The sequence below is a fragment of the Muntiacus reevesi genome, chromosome 2 (assembly GCF_963930625.1).
Source record: "Muntiacus reevesi chromosome 2, mMunRee1.1, whole genome shotgun sequence".
NCBI lineage: Eukaryota > Metazoa > Chordata > Mammalia > Artiodactyla > Cervidae > Muntiacus > Muntiacus reevesi.
The window spans coordinates 282357224-282379165 of NC_089250.1; the positions used below are offsets into that span (position 1 = coordinate 282357224).

At 45.1% G+C, this 21942-nt stretch overlaps 1 protein-coding gene across 1 annotated transcript; it reads right to left on the reverse strand.

The window, feature by feature from the left end:
* Positions 1-830: 830 nt before the first annotated feature.
* On the reverse strand, positions 831-14728 carry LOC136161889 (histone-lysine N-methyltransferase PRDM9-like; the record flags this gene model as incomplete). Its single annotated transcript, XM_065927020.1, has 11 exons — positions 14654-14728; positions 14125-14248; positions 13711-13818; positions 9534-9583; positions 7582-7738; positions 6651-6752; positions 6167-6438; positions 5200-5267; positions 3938-4131; positions 1283-2268; positions 831-860 (listed from the first exon to the last, which is right to left on the reverse strand). Coding segments are annotated over exons 1-11 (2166 nt in total), but the record flags the coding sequence as incomplete, so codon positions are not given.
* Between the last annotated feature and the right edge of the window lie 7214 nt (positions 14729-21942).

The window sequence follows — 21942 nt, forward strand, 5'->3', positions numbered from 1 at the left end:
GTCTATAAGGAGGAGAGGCCCCACTTCCCAGGAGGCCGGGAATTCCCTTCCCTGGTGATTCTGATTCCACTCTGCATTCCTCTCCCTGGACCCAGGAACTGACTGTCCAGTGACCTAACTGAGTTGGCTCCAGAATTATGCCTTCCCAGGGGTTAAGCTAACTGGACCCCACTGCTGTCAGTAATAACGGGGAATGAATACATAGTCTGGGATTCAGATTTGTTTGGAGAGAAAATTTATTAGAAAAGGAGACCTAAAAAACCACGAAGACAATTGGCATGAACATCTCCAAAACACTTGAGAAACCCTCTGCTGTTTATCTACCTCCTCTCATGTCATGAAAGTGGAAGGTCTATTTAACAAGTAATTCTGTGCTTATCACACTCTTTCTTTAAAATATTTATTATATATTTATTTATTCGGCTGTGCTGTGTCTTAGTTGCAGCATGTGGGAGCTAGTTCCCCAAGCAAGTATTGAACGTGGGTCTCTGCATTGGAGTTTTTACCCCTGGACCACCTGGGAATTCTCTCCTCACACTGGTGGGGACAGTAACGGGTCACAGGCCTCCTCTGAGGCGCCCTTAGAGCTGAGGCATGGGGTGGCTGCAGAAATCCTCCTGTGGCTAAGGTGTGGTTTGTTGCTCATGACTCACTCACACTCCCTGCAAACATAGGGTTTCTCCCCTGTGTGTGTCCTCTGGTGGGTGATGAGGAGGGACTTCCGACTGAAGCTTCGCCCACAGTCCCCGCAATCATAGGGCTTCTCCCCTGTGTGTGTCCTCTGGTGTCTGATGAGGGCTGACTTCTGACTGAAGCTTCGCCCACAGTCCCTGCAAACATAGGGCTTCTCCCCTGTGTGTGTCCTCTGGTGTCTGATGAGGCCTGACTTCTGACTGAAGCTTCGCCCACACTCCATGCAAACATAGGGCTTCTCCCCTGTGTGTGTCTTCTGGTGTGTGATGAGGACGGACTTGTGACGGAAGCTTCGCCCACACTCCCCGCAAACATAGGGCTTCTCCCCTGTGTGTGTCCTCTTGTGTGAGATGAGATTGGCCTTATGACTGAAGCTTCGCCTACACTCCCCACAAACATAGGGCTTCTCCCCTGTGTGTATCCTCTGGTGTCTGTTGAGGACTGACTTCTGACGGAAGCTTCGCCCACACTCCCCGCAAACATAGGGCTTCTCCCCTGTGTGTGTCCTCTTGTGTGAGATGAGATTGGCCTTATGACTGAAGCTTCGCCTACACTCCCCACAAACATAGGGCTTCTCCCCTGTGTGTATCCTCTGGTGTATGATGAGGACTGACTTATGACTGAAGCATCGCCCACACTCCCTGCAAACATAGGGCTTCTCCCCTGTGTGTGTCCTCTGGTGGGTGATGAGGAGGGACTTCCGACTGAAGCTTCGCCCACACTCCCTGCAAACATAGGGCTTCTCCCCTGTGTGTATCCTCTGGTGTCTTATAAGGAATGACTTATCGCTGAAGCTTCGCCCACACTCCCTGCAAACATAGGGCTTCTCCCCTGTGTGTATCCTCTGGTGTGTGATGAGGACTGACTTATCACTGAAGCTTCGCCCACACTCCCCACAAGCATAGGGCTTTTCCCCCGTGTGTGTCCTCTGGTGTCTTATAAGGAATGACTTATCGCTGAAGCTTCGCCCACACTCCCTGCAATCATAGGGCTTCTCCCCTGTGTGTGTCCTCTGGTGTGTGATGAGATGGGACTTCCGATGGAAACTTTGCCCACAAGCCCCACAAACATAGGGCTTCTCCCCTGTGTGTGTCCTCTCGTGTGTGCTGAGAGTTGACCTGTCCTTGGAGCCTTGCCCACACTCTCCGTATGTGACCCTCATAATCCCTGAGACCCCTGCCCCCTTGAGCAATGTGCCTGTGTCCTCTGGATTCAGTTTTTGGCTTGTGCTGGGCTCGTCTTTCATTCTCTCATGCACCCTAGAAGCCTCCATTTGTCTTCCGGGTGAGTAGGAAGAGACCCTTGAAATCCTGTTCAGCCTTACACTTTTCAGCAAAGCATGGGGCCTGTCCTTGGCCTCCTGACCCTCAGGTTTGTCGCTCGGGCTGTGTGGATCTGAATATCTCTGATTTTGACTGCCTGGGCAGGGATCCTCTGGCTGGAGGAGGTCTCTTTCAGATGGTCTCAGGAGGGTCTGAGCAGGGTGACTGCGTTGGATGTGTTGGCTGAGGAATTTCTGGCTGGAGAAGGCCAGAGAGCAGGAGGCACATGGATGGATCTTGGGCTTCGGTTCTGCTGAAAGAGGAAGCATTTGTCAGGTAGTTGGTTTGCCGTGGTCAGGCCCTCCCCACTCATCATTTAAGTGTTGACATTGCACAATCTGTATCTCATCGAGTGTCCTTACAGTCCACTTTTCCATTCCACTGTTGTTCTCTACATCTACAGAAATCCAGGAAGTGGGCATCAAGGACCTTTTCTACATATCACCCAGATAGGGACCTTCCAGCAGCATCAGAGGCAGCATCTCTCCTGATAGAGGTGGATCTGCAGGGACTTTCCCTGCGTGTAAGTGTCTGAAAAGTCACGTCACAGTGGCCACAGGTATTTACCCTACTGAGGGATAAGAGTTGATGACTTAGGTGGAATCTCCTGAGAGTCTCACTGCGAGGGGAAAGGGTCTATTAAGTTAGGGACGCCTGGCCTGGAGCCCTCTGCATATGGGAGGCAGCACGAGGGGTGGTTAGAGCAGGTGTGGCTAAATCTGACTTTGTGGCTCCATGTTCAAAGAGCAGCCTTTGTGCCGATCTCTGCAGGAAGTGGGTTTGAGCGTGGACGAGACCGAGCGGCCCAGGTACCACTGACTACAGGTCTGGCTCCTGCTGCCCAAACTGGTTCACATATTGCTCCTCTCTCAGTTTCCCATAAATCATAAAATAAAGGCATATCGTTTCTCAAGCCTCACCAGTACTCATACCTCATTTATTTCATTCAGGCTTAGTCCACTTAACATGCACTAGGAAACCCTGTTTAAAAATACATGTCCAGCCAGACTCTGCACAACGTCACTCCCGAGCATATTCAGCCAGCCCACTCTCCCACCATGTCTGGCAATGAACTGACCTCTGAGGGGACTCCCCGCTGCTGTCTCTTCCCAAAAGTGAACCAAAGCATCTTCTTACCACAGAGAACGTGCCGCTTGCAGCTGAAAGCCTGGCGGTTGTTCTGTGTCACCCAGGAGGACCCCTGGGGCCTGCACGTGGACACAGGCCCTGAGGCTTCCGTGTCCCATCCAGCCTCCTTCCTCTCCCTCTGTGCTTCCTCCCGCGACCCCTGGCATGGCCTCGCTTCCCGGCCCTGGGGCTGCGGCACTGGCTGCTCTCCTCCCTGGAATCCTTCCCCGCAGGTCTTATCAATGCAGAGACCCTGCCGCGCAGTCCTGCACCGCACCCCACCCTCTGCTCACGCTGACCCGAGGCACGTTGCCTGCGCTGATTTTCCTCAGCACCAGCCCCTGTCTGGTGTGAAGCCCCTGCTGCCCCAGGGCAGCGGTTCTGTCTGTTTCGGTGCGTGGAGCCCCGTCTGGCACAGAGCGTGAGCTCACATGACAACAGACTGGAACAGTAACTGAATGTGCATCACTGTACACGTGTCGCTTAGAAATGGGAGGAAATGAAGCAGAAACAAATAAAGGGCAGAGAGCTGGTAGGTGATAGAAAACTTGGAATTTGCTTCTAAGCCTTTCAGCAGAAGGTGATGTTACATATTATTTTGTATGAAGTATTAAAAATTAGAACTAGCATTTTTAATATAAAAATTTTTCCTAACAATCATATGAAAATAATCAAATTCTGAGGCTTTTTAATTGCTATTCAACTGACTTTGGACTGGATTGTCCTCTGCTTCGAAATCGGACCACGGAGGCTCCCAGGATGGGGTGGGGTGCTGGAAGAGGGGAGACACCCACCTCTCCCGGCCGCGAGCTCACTCTTCCCCATGCTGTTCCGCTTGATGCCAAGGTGCTGACCGTACTCGTCCCCGTACCAGACCAGCAGCTCACAGCCCGGCCTGACCACCTGGCAGGTTCGGTAGAAGATCTGCCCGTGATACTGGAAGGCCACCAGGTTCTGCTCCTCGTCGTCCCGGGCACAGTTCACATACCTGGGGTCGAGGCCGGGAAAGGGAAAGAAACCTCAGGGGATGAGTGCCCTCCACTCTCCGCCTATGCCCAGCTCCTTGCCTTACACCTCTGAGGCCGCCCCTCATGTGGACCGTCTGTTCACACCTTGGACCAGGCCATGTGAATTCCCATGCTTTTCTCTCCTTACCTAAGTAGCCATTTTCCAGAGCCCAGTTCCTGACTCGTCTCCACCTGGACTGTCCGTGAGGCTGCTGACCTTCAGCTCCTCTAAACTCTGAATTAAGTTCTCTTTCATCCACAGGACTTGGTGCTCCTTGGCTAGCACGCAGCCCTCAGCACTCACCCCAGCCTGCCTTCTCTCCCGAGTCTTTCTGCCATCTCCCCACGTGTATCCAGGGTCCTATTCGCTTGCCCACCCCCTCCCACAGACGCTTGGAGAGAGTTCTGATACAGCTTGAGACATGGAACAGTAATAGTCTGTTCACTGTCTGCCTGCCCTGATGAAAGGAGAAGCCCTCAGAGAATGGCCCTGCTCAGGACCAAGCTGCCCCCCATTCCTTCTGAGGCCTCAGGGCCCACTTCTCACTGGAACCAAGCCTGAGGAGGTTTTTGCCCACAGAGAGTCAAGGTCTCCTGTGTTAGGTCATCCTGGCGTGTGCAGTTACTCAAAGATAGAAGAAATAAGGTTACTGTTCCTAAAATCAATTGGGTAATGTCTGTTTGCAGTATGTTCTCCAAAAGGACAAGGGTTGTGTGATCTGCTTCAGTACCGATGTTCACTGTCTAAACTGAACCACAAAGTGCGTGGTAAGTGTCCATTAAGTGAGTTAAAGTGTCCCTGGTGAATCTAGACTCCTCAAGTTGTTTTCAATCCACCAGTTTTGTTCTGCATATAGAGTTGTATCTTGACGGCACATGCCATATTTTTATTTCCTACTTTCCAGTGTCTTTTGAAATGAAAGAGCATGATATGGAGGGAAAAGAAGAAAGAAGATGTGAGAGCTGTTGAGGGAGCCGGGTTGAGAAGGAAAGGGGCGTGGGATGGAGGGCGTCTCAGTGTCTACACACTGCAGACTCACTGCACTCACCTCATCCAGTTGGCCCAAGACGTGTCCTTTCCATCCACATACTCGTAGCAGTTCCTCCCTTTGGTGATCTGAGGGTCAGAGAAAGAGTTACAAGCTTTTCTTTTTTTTTTTTTTTTGGTAGGAAGCAACAGAAGAGCTATTTCCCTGTGTAGTCATTGGTGCTTTTCAGCCTGCATGGATTCATCTGCCAGTCGGACCACACGGTAAGCTCCTTACTCATCATTCCAAGTCTGAGTCTCTTGGTTCATTGAAAGCAAGAGCTCCACAAGGTAGGAGTCACTTCTGTGTGTCTGTACACTGTGCTCCCACCTCTCCTCTGAGCTTTAGATAGAGGTCTGAGTGTCTGTACACTGTGTTCCCACCTCTCCTCTGACCTTTAGATAGAGGTCTGAGTGTCTGTACACTGTGTTCCCACCTCTCCTCTGACCTTTAGATAGAGGTCTGAGTGTCTGTACACTGTGTTCCCACCTCTCCTCTGAGCTTTAGATAGAGGTCTAAGTGTCTGTAGACTGTGTTCCCACCTCTCCTCTGACCTTTAGATAGAGGTCTGAGTGTCTGTACACTGTGTTCCCACCTCTCCTCTGACCTTTAGATAGAGGTCTGAGTGTCTGTACACTGTGGTCCCACCTCTCCTCTGACCTTTAGATAGAGGTCCTGAGTGTCTGTAGACTGTGTTCCCACCTCTCCTCTGACCTTAGGTAGAGGTCTAAGTGTCTGTAGACTGTGTTCCCACCTCTCCTCTGACCTTAGATAGAGGTCCAGAGTGTCTGTACACTGTGTTCCCACCTCTCCTCTGACCTTTAGATGGGAGTCCTGTGTTCACGCCCATGGCACACAGTACACAGGGCTGACTGTGTCATTGACGACCATGTTATCACCATCTGTGTCCTCCCATGTAGACATGAAGGACCCCCCACCACATAAAAGCGGTTAGAGGTCAGAGGACAGGGAATTGGGTGCTTCTCACCATCCAGGCGTATCCACTGTTGGCGGCCTCTTCATCGTCTGTGATCTGGCCCTCATAGGGGCCAAAGTGCAGGCCCGCTGGCAGATCGGATGCCTCGTTCCACACTCCAAGCCCAGCGTCAGCGATGCTCGACAGCCTGATGCTTAACCCAGGGGGCAGCGTGAGGACTGAGCGGTTAGCATGCCCCTTTTCCACTGCACAGTCCTTTACAAATGTTGGGGGCCCATGGGCAGCACAGCTGTCGATGAAGAAGTTCTGACACTCCTCACAATCTGGAGGTGAGAACAGGGATTTAGAGGTGGTACAGTGATGTTGCTGGTCGCAATGACCTTCAGAAAGAACTGGGCATTCCGGGCATTTGGCCTCGATCTTGTATCCCAAGTCATAGAGGAAGGGGATGATCGGGGGCTAAACGGTGACGTGAGGTTAGTGGATCAAGGGCTCGTAGCCCCTTCTCCATGAGTGGGCCAGCGGGGTCACTCACAGAGGTAGTCATCATCCTGGGGCTCGCTGACCTCTTGGTACACGAGGCCCTTTCTTTCTCGTAGACTGTACCTCTTCACTCCAGTCTCCTTTCTTCTGAGTTCTAAGATGGAGAACAGAAGCTCTGCAAGGCTGGTGGGGTCTGGGGAGTTAGTCCCTGTTTTATCAGAAAGTGTGAGTTCTCCTACCTGTCCATCTATACACTTTGTTAAAACTTGCTTACATGTATTTTTCAAACTTTACTTTTGTAATTTTAGGCTTTTATGATACAATATTAATTTCTTGGCCAGACTGCATGGCTTGTGGGATCTTACTTCCCTGACCAGGAATGGAGCCCACACCTCCTGCAGTGGAAGCGTGGAGTCTTAACCACTTAACCACCAGGGAGTCCCTTCTCTATGCTTTGTTTCTTCTCCCTTGAACTACAAGTTCAGGAGACTGAGGTTCCACTGACCACAGATGCCCAGTTCAGTGATTGCATCTTGCACTTCCTGTTAGTAGGTTTAACTTCCAAACCATCTTAATTAGGAAATAGTTCAATGACACCTCTACTCAGAAAATATATGGTAAGGGCTCATGATACCTAAGGCACTGAGCAGAGGTCTGGGCATAAACACTAACAAAGCTCGGTTCCCATTATCACAGCTGGATTTATTGAACTCCTTGTAGGTGTCAGACTTTTGCATTTAATGTAAGGCTTTCAAGCACTGTATGAATTATGTATCCTTATCTTCACTTTACAGATAGCAATCAGGACATCAGAAAATGGAAAAGATTTTCCCAAGGCCCCAGTGCTAACTTCATGTCTCAGATCAGTCCAGCTTAAACCCATGCATACCCAAAGTCCATGCCACACACCTGGGCCATATCTATTAGTTTTTCTACAGGGATTAGAGGAATTAATTAGAGGAACTCCCCAAATTTTCTCTTACCGACTTTTTGTCTGGGGTGCTGTCCAGGGGTCCTTGCTTTTCTGGAAGGTGGGACCGGTTTCTGAGCCTGCTTGGAGCCACTTGTCTTCAGCGATTCTGCTGCTCCCAGCAATTCCTTCAAACCAGATTCATTACTTAATGGTGCCCTGGACATTCTCTTCCATGTGAGTAAAAGACAACATGCATTTCTTTAGTATTTTAAGTCTTTATGAAGTGTTTTCACATGCATGACTTGAGTTAATACTTTGACAAATCTTGGAAATACCTGATATGGGGGGAGGGTCTGAACACTGGAGTGTAAAAAAGGGACCTAGGTGGATAGGGAATCAAAACTAGAATTCATATCTTAAGGTTCTTCCCCTTCAACTTTCTGCATAAAAGTGAGATCAAGGCAGGGAGAATAGCTGGAGGCCAGGGAAAGAAAAGGGTAAGTGCTCATAGAGAGATCCGGGGGTTTCTATTAATTAGTGGCCCTTTGATGGACAAGGAACTATGGTAAATTACAGATGGTACAAAACACATGTGGAAAATAAGGTGACAAAGCAGTGAGATTAAGAGGAGAAAAGACGATCGGCAGAAACATATTTAGACAATAAAGAAAGTGAGATGAAAGTTGCAGGTTGCCATGTCCTAGCGACAATGTTTGGAATTAAGGTAGCTGGTCTCATCAGTTCTCCTTGAACAAGGCTGTATGACCAGCTGGTTCTGCTCAGTTTCCTGATCCATGAATTGGTATACAGGCTAGTTCTTAATATTATAATGGACATGAAATTTAATAACCTTCAACAAATTGTTGTGTGTGCTATTTAATACAGTAAGAACGTGCGCATACATCTCTGGTATCAATTTATTCCCTAAACTGCATCTATATTTCAAGTGCAGCTCACAGATACTCCATTCAGCATTCTTTAATCTTTCTACTCCTAGATGAACGCTTAAATGTGGAGTCACTCATTCACAAAACATTCAGTGGGCCCTCAGGGGTTTTGAGCTGGGCTTGGACTTCTGAGAATGAATGGGTGTGGGCTAGGCTCTCAAAGCTCGCAACACAGGGGCAGGCTGAACACTTGATTCCAAACAGGAGAGTTGCCTAATTGTAGCTCAGAGAAAGGAGTTGTTACTCCCTCCTACAAGAATGACCATTTGAAATGATGCCCAGATGATGAGTTTCTACTCAAATGCAGGTAATCTATGGGACGTCCTTCTGTTATTTTCTTATTTATTGCTTTTCAGGCATAAACCTGAGGCTTATCAGGGTTGCAAGTTGCTTCGTCTTATTGGAGTGGGAGGCTCTGAGGTAGGGATCCTCTCTCCTTCTTCATCATGGACTGTCCACTCTACAAACTGCCCAGCATGTCCTTAAGCTTCTTCATCTTGGACCATCCACTCTACAAACTGCCCAACATGTCCTTAAGCTTCCATTAGTCAGATGTCTTAGCATATCCCTCCGTAGTACAGAACAAAAGAACTGAGGTTGAAAACATCTCTCAGATAAATGATATAAAGATATATGAATAAGCTTCAAAGAACTATGGAAGCTTTAATCAGTTTGTAAGGGGTTTAGAGTACGTGCATTGGTTTAGATTGCACTACCAGTGATACTGTGATCCCAGGCATATAATTAAATGTTTTCACCTCATTTGTTTGGGTCTATAATGGTGATAGCTATTTACATACTTATAGGTACTGTAGGATTGTTTTAAGGTTTAAGTAAGTTTATTCACATAAAATGCTTTAAGTCTGAAATATTTTGAGAATAATGTAACAATAGAACAGGATACTATGTTTGTTGTTCTTACTAACTGTAAAGGTGGTGATGATATCAGACAGTGTGCTAAAGATTCAGGACAGGAAGGCAGCAGTCTCCAGGATCTCTGTGTTTTCTCCTATTCTCACCTGTGACTGGATCCATGAGGAGGATATTTTGGCAACAGGATTTGGGAAATACTCACCTTCTGGTGTTTACTGTGCTCCACTCTGAAGGGCATCGAAGAAGGTTTACCTAAAAAACGATGAGAATCAGTGTTTTGGTTGGTAAATGTTTCCAAACTCTGGGTATTCTAACTAAGGACACATAATTCTAAGCCAGAGAGTGACAAAGACAATGATTACCAAAGGATGAATGGAAAATGATTTCTGTATCATCAACTCCCATGGTTCCACTGTGAGCATTACGTAATTTTCTTAAAATTAAAAAAAATATATGAAACTTCATCTGTGCCTCATCTGATATTCATAAAATATCTAATAAATTTACTAGTCTTTCATAACAAAAGTACTCAAGAATGTAGACATAGTAAGAAGTGACTGCAATAAAAGGTCATATATTGAAAGTCTATCTCTAACATCATAGTCATCAGTGAAAAAGACCAAGGAAAAAAGGCAAGGATGCCCGTTTTCAACATTTCTGTTCACCATAATATTAGAACTCCTAGCCAGCACGGTAGGTTAGAAATGGAAACAAAAGGCTTCCATTTGCAAAGAAAGAAGTAAAATCATATCTGTTCACAGGTGCATGGTTTTATGTGTAGAAAAATCTTTAAATCCACATACACAAAAAACCTGCACAGAAAGTTGCACGGTACAAAATCAAGTTTCAAATATCTTTCCATGCATGAAGAATGACCATTCCACAAAGGAAAATAAGAAAACAATACTATTTATTTTTTATTTTTTTGAAGCTAGGGTTGAGTTAAATTAAAAAAAAAATATTTATTTTTATTTATTTGTTTGTGCCAGGTCTTTGTTGTGGCATGTGGGATCTAGTTCCCTGACTAGGGACAGAACCGAAGTTCTCTGCATTGGGCGTGTGGAGTCTTAGCCACTGGACAAATAATCTTATTTATAATAGCATTGAAAAGAATGAAGTAACTAGAAACAAACTTAAGGAGATGAAAGACTTATATGTGGAAAACTACAAAATATTGCTGAAAGGAATCTGACATAAATAATAGATAGGTGTCTCATGTTTATGGATTTGGAGGCTTAATATTATTAAGCTGTTCATACTACCCAAAGTAATTTAAAGATTTAAAACAATTCCTACTAAAATTCCATGGAATTTTTTTCAGATATAGAAAATCCATCCAACAGTTAACACGGAATCCCAGAACACCACAAATAGGCAAAGCAATCTTAGAAAGAACAGCAAAGCTGGAGGCCTCTGATTTCAGAACACACTACAAAGGTACAGGAGCCAAAAGAGTGTGGATTTGGCAAAGCATGTGTGCTTAGCTGCTCAGTCTTCTTGACTTTCTGTGACCTTTTGGACTGTAGCCCACCAGGCTCCTCTGTCCAGGGCATTTCTCAGGTAAGAATACTGGACAGGGTTGCCATTGCCTTCTCCAGGGGATCTTCTTAACCCATGGATTGAACCCGCATCTCCTGTGTCTCCTGCACTGAAGGCAGATTCTTCACCTGCTGAGCCACTGAGGAAGCTGGCTGGCTTAAAGACAGATATGTCAATCAATGGAACAGAATAGACAGCCAGAAATAAACTCTTTGGATACATGATCTAATGAAGATGTGTCAAGATAATGGGGAAAGTTTAATCCCTGTAATGAATGGTGCTGGGAAACAAAATAACCATATGCAAAATAATGAACATCTTGCAATTTGAAGAGAAATCACTCAGAATGAATGAAAGACCTAAATGCAAGACTTGATAAGACCCTTAGAAGACAACAAGGGTGAAGCTTCACGACACTGAATCAGCAATGATTTCTTAGATATGGTGCCAAGTGTACAAGGATTAGTAACAAAGTAAAAATAGAGAAAGGAGATTAATCTTAAAACCTCTGTGCAGCAAAGGACACACTGAACAGAGTTGAAAAGGCCACCTATAGGATGGTAGAAAATATTTGTAAAATATGCATCTGAAAAGGGGTTAATAAGCATACACCAGTATGAAGGCTACCTATAAGCCAGGAAGAGAACCTGATGGGCCATGATGGCACCTTGATATCAAATTTCCATGCTCCACCATTGTAAGAAAACTAATTTCTGTGGTTTAAGGAATGCAGTCTGCTTTGTTATGGCAGTCTGAGCTGACTAACAGTGAGAGAAGGAATTGAATAGACATTTCTCCAGAGAAAATACACAACTGGCCTACAAGCATACGAAAAGATGCTCAATATTACTAATCAATAGGGAAATGCAAATTGAAACCTTCTGTGATGGGCAACATGTATAAGAAGACAATAGGAAGTTTGGTAAGGATATGGATAAATTGGAACCCTTATACACTATTGTTGGCAATGTAAAATGTTGCAAGCTTTATAGAAACAGTATGGAGTTTCCACAGAAAGTTAGAACTGCTATATGGTCTAGCAATCCAGCTCAAGAGTGTGTTTCCATAAAAAATGGAGAGCAAGATATTGACTAAATAGTGGGCACACATATAGTCATTCCTGCATTATTCCCAATGGGCATAAGCAATTTAGATGCGTAAGCAATCTAAATGTTCATTGGGGATAAAAGATGGAGATTATATATAAGATATATGTTATAGCTCTTATATCCACATGCACACAACGGAATGTTTTGAAGCCTTAAAAAAGAATTCTGTCACATGCTACGTCATAGATAGGCCTTGATGATATTACACTAAGTGAAGTGACCAATCAAAAAAGGCAAACATTGCCTGATTCCCCTTCTCTGAGGTATCTAAATTAATCAATTCTATGGAAAGAGAAAATATAATCATGGTTGCCAAGGGCTGTGAGGAGGAAGGATTGGAGAATTGTTCCTCAGTGGGTTAGGGCTTCAGTCACGCAAGATGTAACACTTCTACAGATTTGTTGTACAGCAATGTGTGTATATATCCCCGGTGGCTCAGCAGTAAAAAATCCACCGGCAATGCAGGAGATGCAACAGATGCAGGATCAATCCCTGGCTTGGGAAATCACCTGGAGCAGGAGATGGCAACCCACCCCAGGGTTCTTGCCTAGAGAATCCCATGGACAGAGGAGCCTGGTGGGCTCCAGTCTCTGGGGACGCAGAGTCAGCCATGACTGAGCGATTAGCACTGTGGCCACTAACACTAACGCGTACATAGTTAGCAGCGGTGTGCCATACACTCAGAAACTGTTAAAAAGGTAAATAAAGACGAGCAGGCGTATGGTGAACCGAGGCGTATGTATTCCCTATGAAGAGTCTCTCCTTATGTCAAAACCTTTGCAGACAACCAAATGTTTGGTTTTCATGTCCGTTTCCCTAGTTTTAATAACCTAAGGGGACAGAGGGACATCCCTGGTGCATAGTGGATGAGAATCTGCCTGCCAATGCAGAGGACACAGGTTCGATGGCTGGTCCAGGGAGATGCCACTTTCTGCGGGGCAGCTAAGCCTGTGTGTCAGAAACTACAGAGCCTGCACGTGCTCTGCAATGAGAAGACACTCAGCGCAGCCAGAGAAAGCCCGTGCACAGGAACAAAGACCCAGTGCAGCCAAAACTAAATAAATAATTTTTAAAAATCTGGGAGAACAGAAATCCATAGATGGAGAATCATAGAACTATCTAAATTGTTTTCTCCAGTCTAGGCAGATTAATCCTTCTAAACTGTTTGAGCAGCAGACGAGGAAGTGAGCTGCTCACTTCTATTTTATAAGTGTACTTCATTTTATTTACCTGATGCCATCTCTGGTCAGTGAAATGTGGGAAAGATCATGGAGAATAAATAGTTCTCTCCAACCCTTTCCCAGAATCAAATTAAAGAATTAGTTTAACCTTAGGGTAAGAAGATCACGTATTTTGTTTTATATACATACATAAATCATGTATCTTGACATAATATGTTAATCATTTCCTCTTTGAAGAGACTTAATACAATAACCAATAACCAATCTGTTTGGTGAATTTATTTCTAAGGTTTGTTTAACTGCCTTTCACTAAGAATGTTTAGCAAGATAATTCTTTTTTAAAAGAATGATAAATTTTAACCATAAAACTTTTGAGAATTACACTGGAACACCTATACATTCATCTTCATTCAGGCTAATGTCAATACTCAGCCACAGCCACTTTGGAATGCTGAAAATTATGTTTTCCTTGCTACTGGCTGAGATGTAGTTGAGACCTAAGCCCAGGCTGGTTTCAGGAAGACACATCCAAATCCTCCTGGACTCTCACCTTGCTGCCTTGGTGTCCATTCTTCATCAGAATCCTCAGTGTCATCTCCCTGGGGCTTGATGACCTGCCGGCGGTGACGCATGAAAGTTGGTCGAGTGGCTCTGAAACCTGGAAAGAAGCAAAATATTTGTTCTAAGAAGGGGAAACAAAGCATAGAAGCAATGGAAAGTGTCACAGAGTCAGGGAATCAGTAGGATGTGCTGGGGTAATCTAGAACAAGGCAAGAGGTGAGCTCTGTACAGCAGGGTCACCCTCCCTCTGGTACAGAACTGTAAACATTTCCTCCAGGTTATTCTCCACACAAAAGGGAAATGTGAGCAGGTGAAGCCACCTAAGAGCAGGCCAAGTGAACACTGAGGGTGAAGACCTGTTTCATGTTTTCGCGGCTCACACGCACCCAGCACTTCCTGTTACCTATAGCAATCAGCGCTTCGTAGTTTCTTTTCATATTCCTATATCGGATTTTTTCCCGTTCTCCCATCTCTTCCCATTCTTCCTTGGAGAAGTATATGGAGATGTCTTTGAAAGCATCTTTGGCCTAAGAAAAATAATAGATTTCATCAGTGATTTACTAATCTAAGTCAGACCTTAGAGCTGAGCCTTCTCCTCCATCTTCTGTGTGGGGAGTAGCCTGAAGCTCCTGGATGGTCTGTGTGAGACAGGGATGAAGACTTTCCTTCCCGACTGTGTCCTGCTTAGCTGAACAAACTCTGAGCATTTTCCTAACTCTCCCTGGACACAGAGCAGTTGAGAAGCTAGTGTCCTGATTTGTCCCACTCCATCCCACCATCTCAGACAGGACCAGGCATTGGCATCCTGTGTACAGTCACAGGGAAGTTCACTCAGCTGCCCAGCCAAGCAGTCTGTGGTGCTTCAGGGCCCAGCAGCTTGTCCTTCCTATAGAGCTGGCTTCGAGCCCAGCTTTGCCACCTCCACCTCTCACCGTGGGCTTCCGCTCTGTTCTCCCGGCATCTCCCTCAGTGCTCTCCTCTGGAGACCTGTTCGGCCTCAGCGCCATGGAGTTCTCAAGGCCAGGGTGCCTCTGGAAGAAAAATGTGCTGAGATAGCCCAGACCGGTGTCCAGAGCCTGAGCTGCCTGCCTTGGGTGGACTGTCCAGGGTAGGAAGATGAGGGGAAAGTCAGGGTGAGGGTATTGGTGGGATGGACGGACCCTGACTAGATATGACAGACCAGCCTAATGCGAACTAGATTTGTTTTCTTTTGTTCCCTACAATTCAGCCCCTCTGAGGGAAGGTACTGGGAGTGATGTGTCTGTGGGTGACGGAGGGATTCTCAAGGAGACCCGGAAACCCCTAACTGCTGTACTGGGGTCAGGCTGAAATCAGGGCTCTCTTCCAGTGAAGCAGAGGGAATGTTTCTCCAAGAAGGGTTTTGAGGATCTCCTCCTGAACACTCAGAAAAATTTGGGCATAACGTAGGTACTACGTCTAAGGGAGAAGTCGCTCGGCTTGAGGAGATCTGGGTCCCACGGGCTGAAGTAACTGGGGTCCTCAGACAGAGGGGACTGGGAATCTTTTGTCTTATGTAGAATGCGCAGGGTGAGAAAACTTGGGATCTGTGAGGCCTAGGAAATCGGGGGTTTCTTATTAAGGGACTTTAGGGCTCCAATAGGCAGGACAGTTAGGGTCTTGAGGAGGACGAGTTTTAAGAGCTCCCAGGCGGAGGTATTCAGGGTCTCCGAGGTTTAGGAAATTTGGTCTCTTTGCGGGTGGTATTTTGGGGGTGCCTCAGGCTGAGGGGAACTGGGGTTAATCTAGGTATTTGAGGGTCGCAGCACTAGGGAATTTGGGGTTTCTGTGGGTGAAGGGACTTGTAATCCCTGAAGCTGACGAGACGCAAGCCCGCTTCAGATTAGGACTCAGGTTACTCAAAGCTGACAGGATTTCGGGCCTCCCACCCTGGAATTTGAAGCCATCAGGCTAAGGGTTTCTGAGGGCTGCCCAGGACGCGTTCCCTTCAGCCTCCCCGCTGTCCTGCCGCGCTGCCCACCCTGTCCCCAGGAGCGCTAGAGGTTCAGCGAAGTCCAGTCCTTCGGCGCTGAGGTGAAGTGAAGGGCCAGCAGCCTGCCTGTACCCTGTCAGGCACAAGCGACCAATCGGCGTTGTGACTGAGGCGGTCTGGCCAATAGGCGCCCGGAGGGTGCGGAGCGCGATGGAGGCCCCGCCCCACCGCTCGGGGATTGGCTGCTCTGTGGGCGTGTCTGTCACGCCTCCAGTGCGCAGGCGCAGCTTGGCTGGTCTCTTTGTTTTCAGGCCTGGCCTCTGAGGCCTGGATCCTCAGGCGGGCGGGCTGTCCTCAGGCTGAATGTTTCTTTCCAGTGCCCTCAACTGGTATATCGGCTCCACCAGACTGTAACCGCGCTCCCGGAGTTTATCCTAGGCCCCCCTGTGCCCTGCCTTATCCAATCCAGTTTTGGCGAGAACTCTTATGTGGTGAGTACTGCATTATTCCAGGGAAACGGTGTAATTAACTACATTCTGATGAGATGCACGATAAACACCGTGTGGTCAAAGATTTAAACACAACGCGTGGAATAAGGATGTTAGAAAAAACTTGGAGGATTTTTAACCTGAAAGCAGAGCTGGCACTGATGAGACATCTGTTTATTTAATGTAGGTATGAAAAGCCTTCAGAAATGAGGTATAAGAAAACCTCAAAGCCTTGCAAGTGTTTTCTGTAAGCCGAGGCATTGATCTGGAGGACTGTGGATCCATAGAGCTGAGTTTGCCTGACACCTACTCGCTTCACAAGATAAAATAGGGACACTGGTTCTGGCCCTTAGGTAGCTTTGCTCTCATAAAAATAATGTGATTTCAATGTGTTGGAAGCAAAGCGACAGATTTTAGAATTAGTACCAAGTGGTGGTTGGGAGTCTGGATGGAGAAATGTTACTAGAGAAGCGAGTTTACCTCTTGGTGGGTGTAGAGCCAGAAGGTACAACCCAGCCAAAGTTCATGGGAAGGAAAAGTGTATTGCTTGCAGAACCGCGGAGAACACCATGGAGCTTTCCAGAGCAGTGTCTCTGTAAACCACAAAGTTGGATAAGCTTTAATCTATGAGTACAGGCATGTTCTGGCTTCTGAGCTGACTCAGATGGTAAACAATCTCTGCATAGCAGAAGACCCGGGTTCAACCCCTAAATGAGGAAGTTCCCAAGAGGAGGGCGGGGCAGTCCACTCCAGTATTCTTGCCTGGAGAATCCCATGGACAGAGGAGCCTGGTGGTCCACGGGGTTGCAAAGAGTCAGACATGAGTGAGTGACTAACAGTTTAACTATACAGGCAGGTTCATTATGGGTCTTGGGTTGTGGGAGACTCCAAGCTTCAGTTGCTTGAAGTCTTGAGAGTCAGAACCAGTCACCATCAGCATGCCTTACATTCCAGCTGGTCTGGTATACATATAGCTATCTATTCTTGATATAGATATAGATATCTATTCTTCTTCATATATTTTCCCCTTATCAGTTCAATTCAGTCACTCAGTCGTGTCTGACTCTTTGCATCCCCATGAACTGTAGCACGCCAGGCCTCCCTGTCTATCAGTAACTCCCGGAGTTTACCCAAACTTGTGTCAACTGAGTTGGTGATGTCATCCAACCATCTCATCTTCTGTTGTCCCCTTCTCCTCCTGCCCTCAATCTTTCTCAGCATCAGTGTCTTTTCAAATGAGTCAACTCTTCACATCAGGTGGCGAAAGCATTGGAGTTTCAGCTTCAACATCAGTCTTTCCAATGAACACTCAGGTCTGATCTCGTTTCGATTTGACTGGTTGGATCCCCTTGCAGTCCAAGGGACTCTCGAGTCTTCTCCAACACCACAGATCAAAATCTTCCATTCTTCAGCAGTCAGCTTTCTTCACAGTCCAACACTCCCATCCATACATGACCACTGGAAAATCCATAGCCTTAACTAGAGAGACCTTTGTTAGCAAATTAACATCTCTGCTTTTTAATATACTGTCTAGGTTGATAGTACCTTTCCTCCAAGGAGTAAGTGTCTTTTAATTTCCTGGCTGCAGTCACCATCTGCAGTGATTTTGGAGCCTCCAAAATAAATTCAGCCACTGTTTCCCCATCTATTTGCCATGAAGTGATGGGACCAGATGCCATAATCGTAGTTTTCTGAATGTTGAACTTTAAGCCAACATTTTCATTCTCCTCTTTCACTTTCATCAGGAGGCTCTTTAGTTCTTCTTCACTTTCTGCCATAAGGATTGTGCCATCTGCTTTGCTGATATTTCTCCCGGCAATTTTGAATCTAGCTTGTGCTTCATCCAGCCCGGTATTTCTCATGGTGTACTCTGCATAGAAGTTAAATAAGCAATTTTTATAGCCTTGACAATATATAGCCTTGATATGCTCCTCTCCTGATTTGGAACCAGTCTGTTGTTCCATGTCTGGTTCTGACTCTTGTTTCTTGACCTGCATACAGATTTCTCAAGAGGCAGGTCAGGTGGTCTGGTATTCCTATCTTTTGGGAATTTTCCACAGTTTATTGTGACCCACACAGTCAAAGGATTTGGCATAATCTGTAAAGCAGAAATAGATATTTTTCCTGGAACTCTCTTGCTTTTTCAATGATCCAGTGGATGTTGACAATTTGATCTCTGGTTTCTCTGCCTTTTCTAAAACCAGCTTGAAGATCTGGAAGTTCACAGTTCACGTATTGCTCAAGCCTGGCTTGGAGAATTTGGGCATTACTTTGCCAGCGTGTGAGATGAGTGCAATTGTGCAGTAGTTTGAGCATTCTTTGGCATTGCCTTTCTTTGGGATTGGAATGAAAACTGACCTTTTCCAGTCCTGTGACCACTGCTGAGCTTTCCAAATTTCCTGACAGATTGAGTGCAGCACTTTCACAGCATCATCTTTTAGGATCTGAAATAGCTCAACTGGAATTCCATCACCTCTACTAGCTTTGTTTGTAGTGATGTCTCCTAAGGCCCACTTGACTTCACATTCCAGGATGTCTGGCTCTAAATGAGTGATCACACCATCATGACTGTGTGGTCCATGAAGATCTTTTTTGTACAGTTCTGCTGTGTTTTCTTGCCACCCCTTCTTAACATCTTCTGCTTCTGTTAGGTCCATACCATTGATGTCCTTTACTGAGCCCATCTCTGCATGAACTGTTCTCATAAGCATGTTTTAAGGTTGCTATTGCAGGGAATGGCCACAAGGCGGCAGGACTTTTTCATGCCCAGTATTGATTGCCTTCAATGTGAAAACTCAAGTTTTAACTCAAGACTGTAATTCAATATGGAATGTACCTGAAAAAACACCCAAAAGCTTGTGTGTTCTTTCTGAACATTTTTATTTATTTATTTTAATAATTTTTTTTTAGTTTACTGGCAGATCCATGTGGCCTGTGGGGTTTTTAGTTCCCCGACCAAGTGTCGAATCCTCACCCCCTGCATTTGAAGCACAGGATCTTAACCACTGGACTGCCGGGATGTCCCCCTAAGCTTTATTTTTTTAAAGTAACCTTTATTTCATATTGTAGTAACATTGACATACCATGTGTTGTTGGTGGCAGGTGAACCAAATGTATTTTCTATTTTGTTGCTGTTCAGTTGCTGAGTCAGGTCTTTTTGTAGGAGCGTTTCCTTTTCTACAGGCCCTGTTATACTGCTAAGACATCTATTTGTATAAACATAAGTGTACATAAATGTAAATATCTAGGTACATAGATATGTAAATTTCCAGAGAGAAATATAAATGTCTAGGTACATAGATATACAAATGTGTATATGCATAGAAATATACATTCTAGGTACATAGATGTATAAATACCTAGCTTCATAGAGACATAAATATCTATATGCATAGGCATATAAATATGTATGTAGATATAGACATAACTTTCTATGTATATACAGATATAAATATCTATTATAGATACATATAGGCATAGATATCTATATACAAAGACTTGTAAATATCTGTATACTCGGAGGAGGGTTACACAGTGGACAATGAAGGAGACCACCTTATATACAAAATAAATGATACAGATAATGGCACTTATAAGAGCATAGTAGGAGAGAGAAACATAAACAATTTCAAACAAAGAGAACACAGCTAAGCAAGATGCATGTGACTAGTTTTAATCTAATGGCAATAAACCAACAAGTCCACAGAGGGTCAGTAGCTGATGGCAAAGTCTGGAAGGGTGAGATAGTGAAAACAAATTAAATGTTTCATCTTTGTTTACAAAGCATACCTTATAAATTTTTGGATTCATACTTGTTACCTCCTTAAATATGTATCACCTATATCCTCCTATGCCCACATGCAAACTGTTTCAACTCATATCAAGCATAACTCCAACTTGATGCAACTCTCATTAGTCAATTGTTGCAATTTCATGAAAAAGACACAGTGTGATTCTTTTGTATAGACCAGTAATGGTTAGGATTTGTGTCTTATTTTATTTTATTTTTTTTTAGTGTCCTTAGAGATCATTTAAAATTTCAACACTTCTCCTTGCTTCACCTTGTTCTGATTCAATTTATATTGGAAAAGTTATGGAAAGAGTGTTTAATATAATCTGAACTCACCAAGTATCTATTGTTTGGTGTACATAAAGATCTGAGAAGTAGACTTCGATGGATGTTAAAATAAATATTGTGGATATAGAACATAATTAAGATTGCAAGAGTCATTTGACCAGAGAGCAATCACAATGGATCCACTTCATCTCCCACTCCCATGGGGACATGTTTATTTTGGTAATAATATCAGCAACTGAAGAGTTAAATTGTTGAAACGTTGTTGCTGAAAGATAAGACGCTGGAATTCTTGGTCTCCAGAGGAGATGAATTCAAGCCAGGGCCAGAGAAGAGGCTGGGTAGCTCAGAGATTTGTGTAATAAAGTTTTATTAAAGTGTAAAGGAGAGAGAGAAAGCTTCTGACATAGGCATCAGAAGGGGGCAAATAGTACCCCCCTCCTTGTCTTTAGCTGTATGTTATATAGTCACTCACAGTCTGTTAATGAAAAGAAAGTAGTGTCATAAAATTTAGAATGGCACCAGATATTTCATCCCTGGCCATAAAAAGATTGACTTGAATCTTGTAGAAGGGCAGAATACTAACAAATAGTTTTGTTTACATAGATTAGGGGAATAATACCTGAGTAAGTAGGTTGGGCTATTTGCCTGAACCAACTTGGAGATAGAATCTGGGATACATTAACATAGCTTAAGACAACATTTCCATAAGAAAAACCAACATATTGGTTAACTCAAGGTTTGAGAGTAGTTAGCTTCAGGTGAAACCAGGTGTCATGGCAACACAGCATTTTAAGAGAAATCTCCTTTTAAATTTGTATAGAGAAGCAAAATATCACTGTTTTTTTTTCCTCCTGCCACTTAAGAGAGATAAAAATGTCTGGAACTTGCAGCCTCTTTCCTCCATTTGGAGACCCCTGGCCTTCCTGCCTGTTACCCTCTCAGTGTTACCACTGTGAAAAATGATTATGAAAAGAAATCTATGGAATGTTTTCATAGATAGGATGCAACTTTCCAAGAGGCTTTAAATTTCAGGTGAATGTTTTATTATGTGAAATCTTGAGTGGATTACAGACTCTGTAAGTTTTACAGACTGTTCAAAGTTACATTCTGTTCCATCCCGGAATGAATGCATTACCTTTTGGTTCATGCACTTGTGACGGACTTAATCAGCTTAGAGACAATCTGTGTTGGAGAGCATACTAAACCAATGTGCGTACCAGTTGCAGGTCTGACAAGAAACATTTACTCTCATGTTGTTGTAGTTGCTGTTCAGTGGCTAAGTTATGTCTGACTCTTTGTGACCCCATGGACTGCAGCACGCCAGGAATCCCTGTCCGTCGCCAACTCCCGAAGCTTGCTCAAATTCATGACAGTTGAGTCAGTGATGCCATCCAACCATCTCTTCCTCAGTCATCCCCTTCTCCATTTCCTTAAACCTTTCCCCGCATCAGGATCTTTTCCAGTGGCTCGGCTCTTTGCATCAGGTGGCCAAAGGATTGGAGCTTTGGTTTCAGCGTCAGTCCTTCCAATGAATGTTCAGGACTGACTTCCTTTAGGATTGACTGGTTTGATCTCCTTGCAAACCCTGGGACTCTCAAGAGTCTTCTCTAGCACCACAGTTCAAAAGCATTAGTTCTTCAGTGCTCTGCCTTCTTTGTGGTCCTACTCTCACGTCCGTGCATGACTTCTGCAAAAACCAGTAGC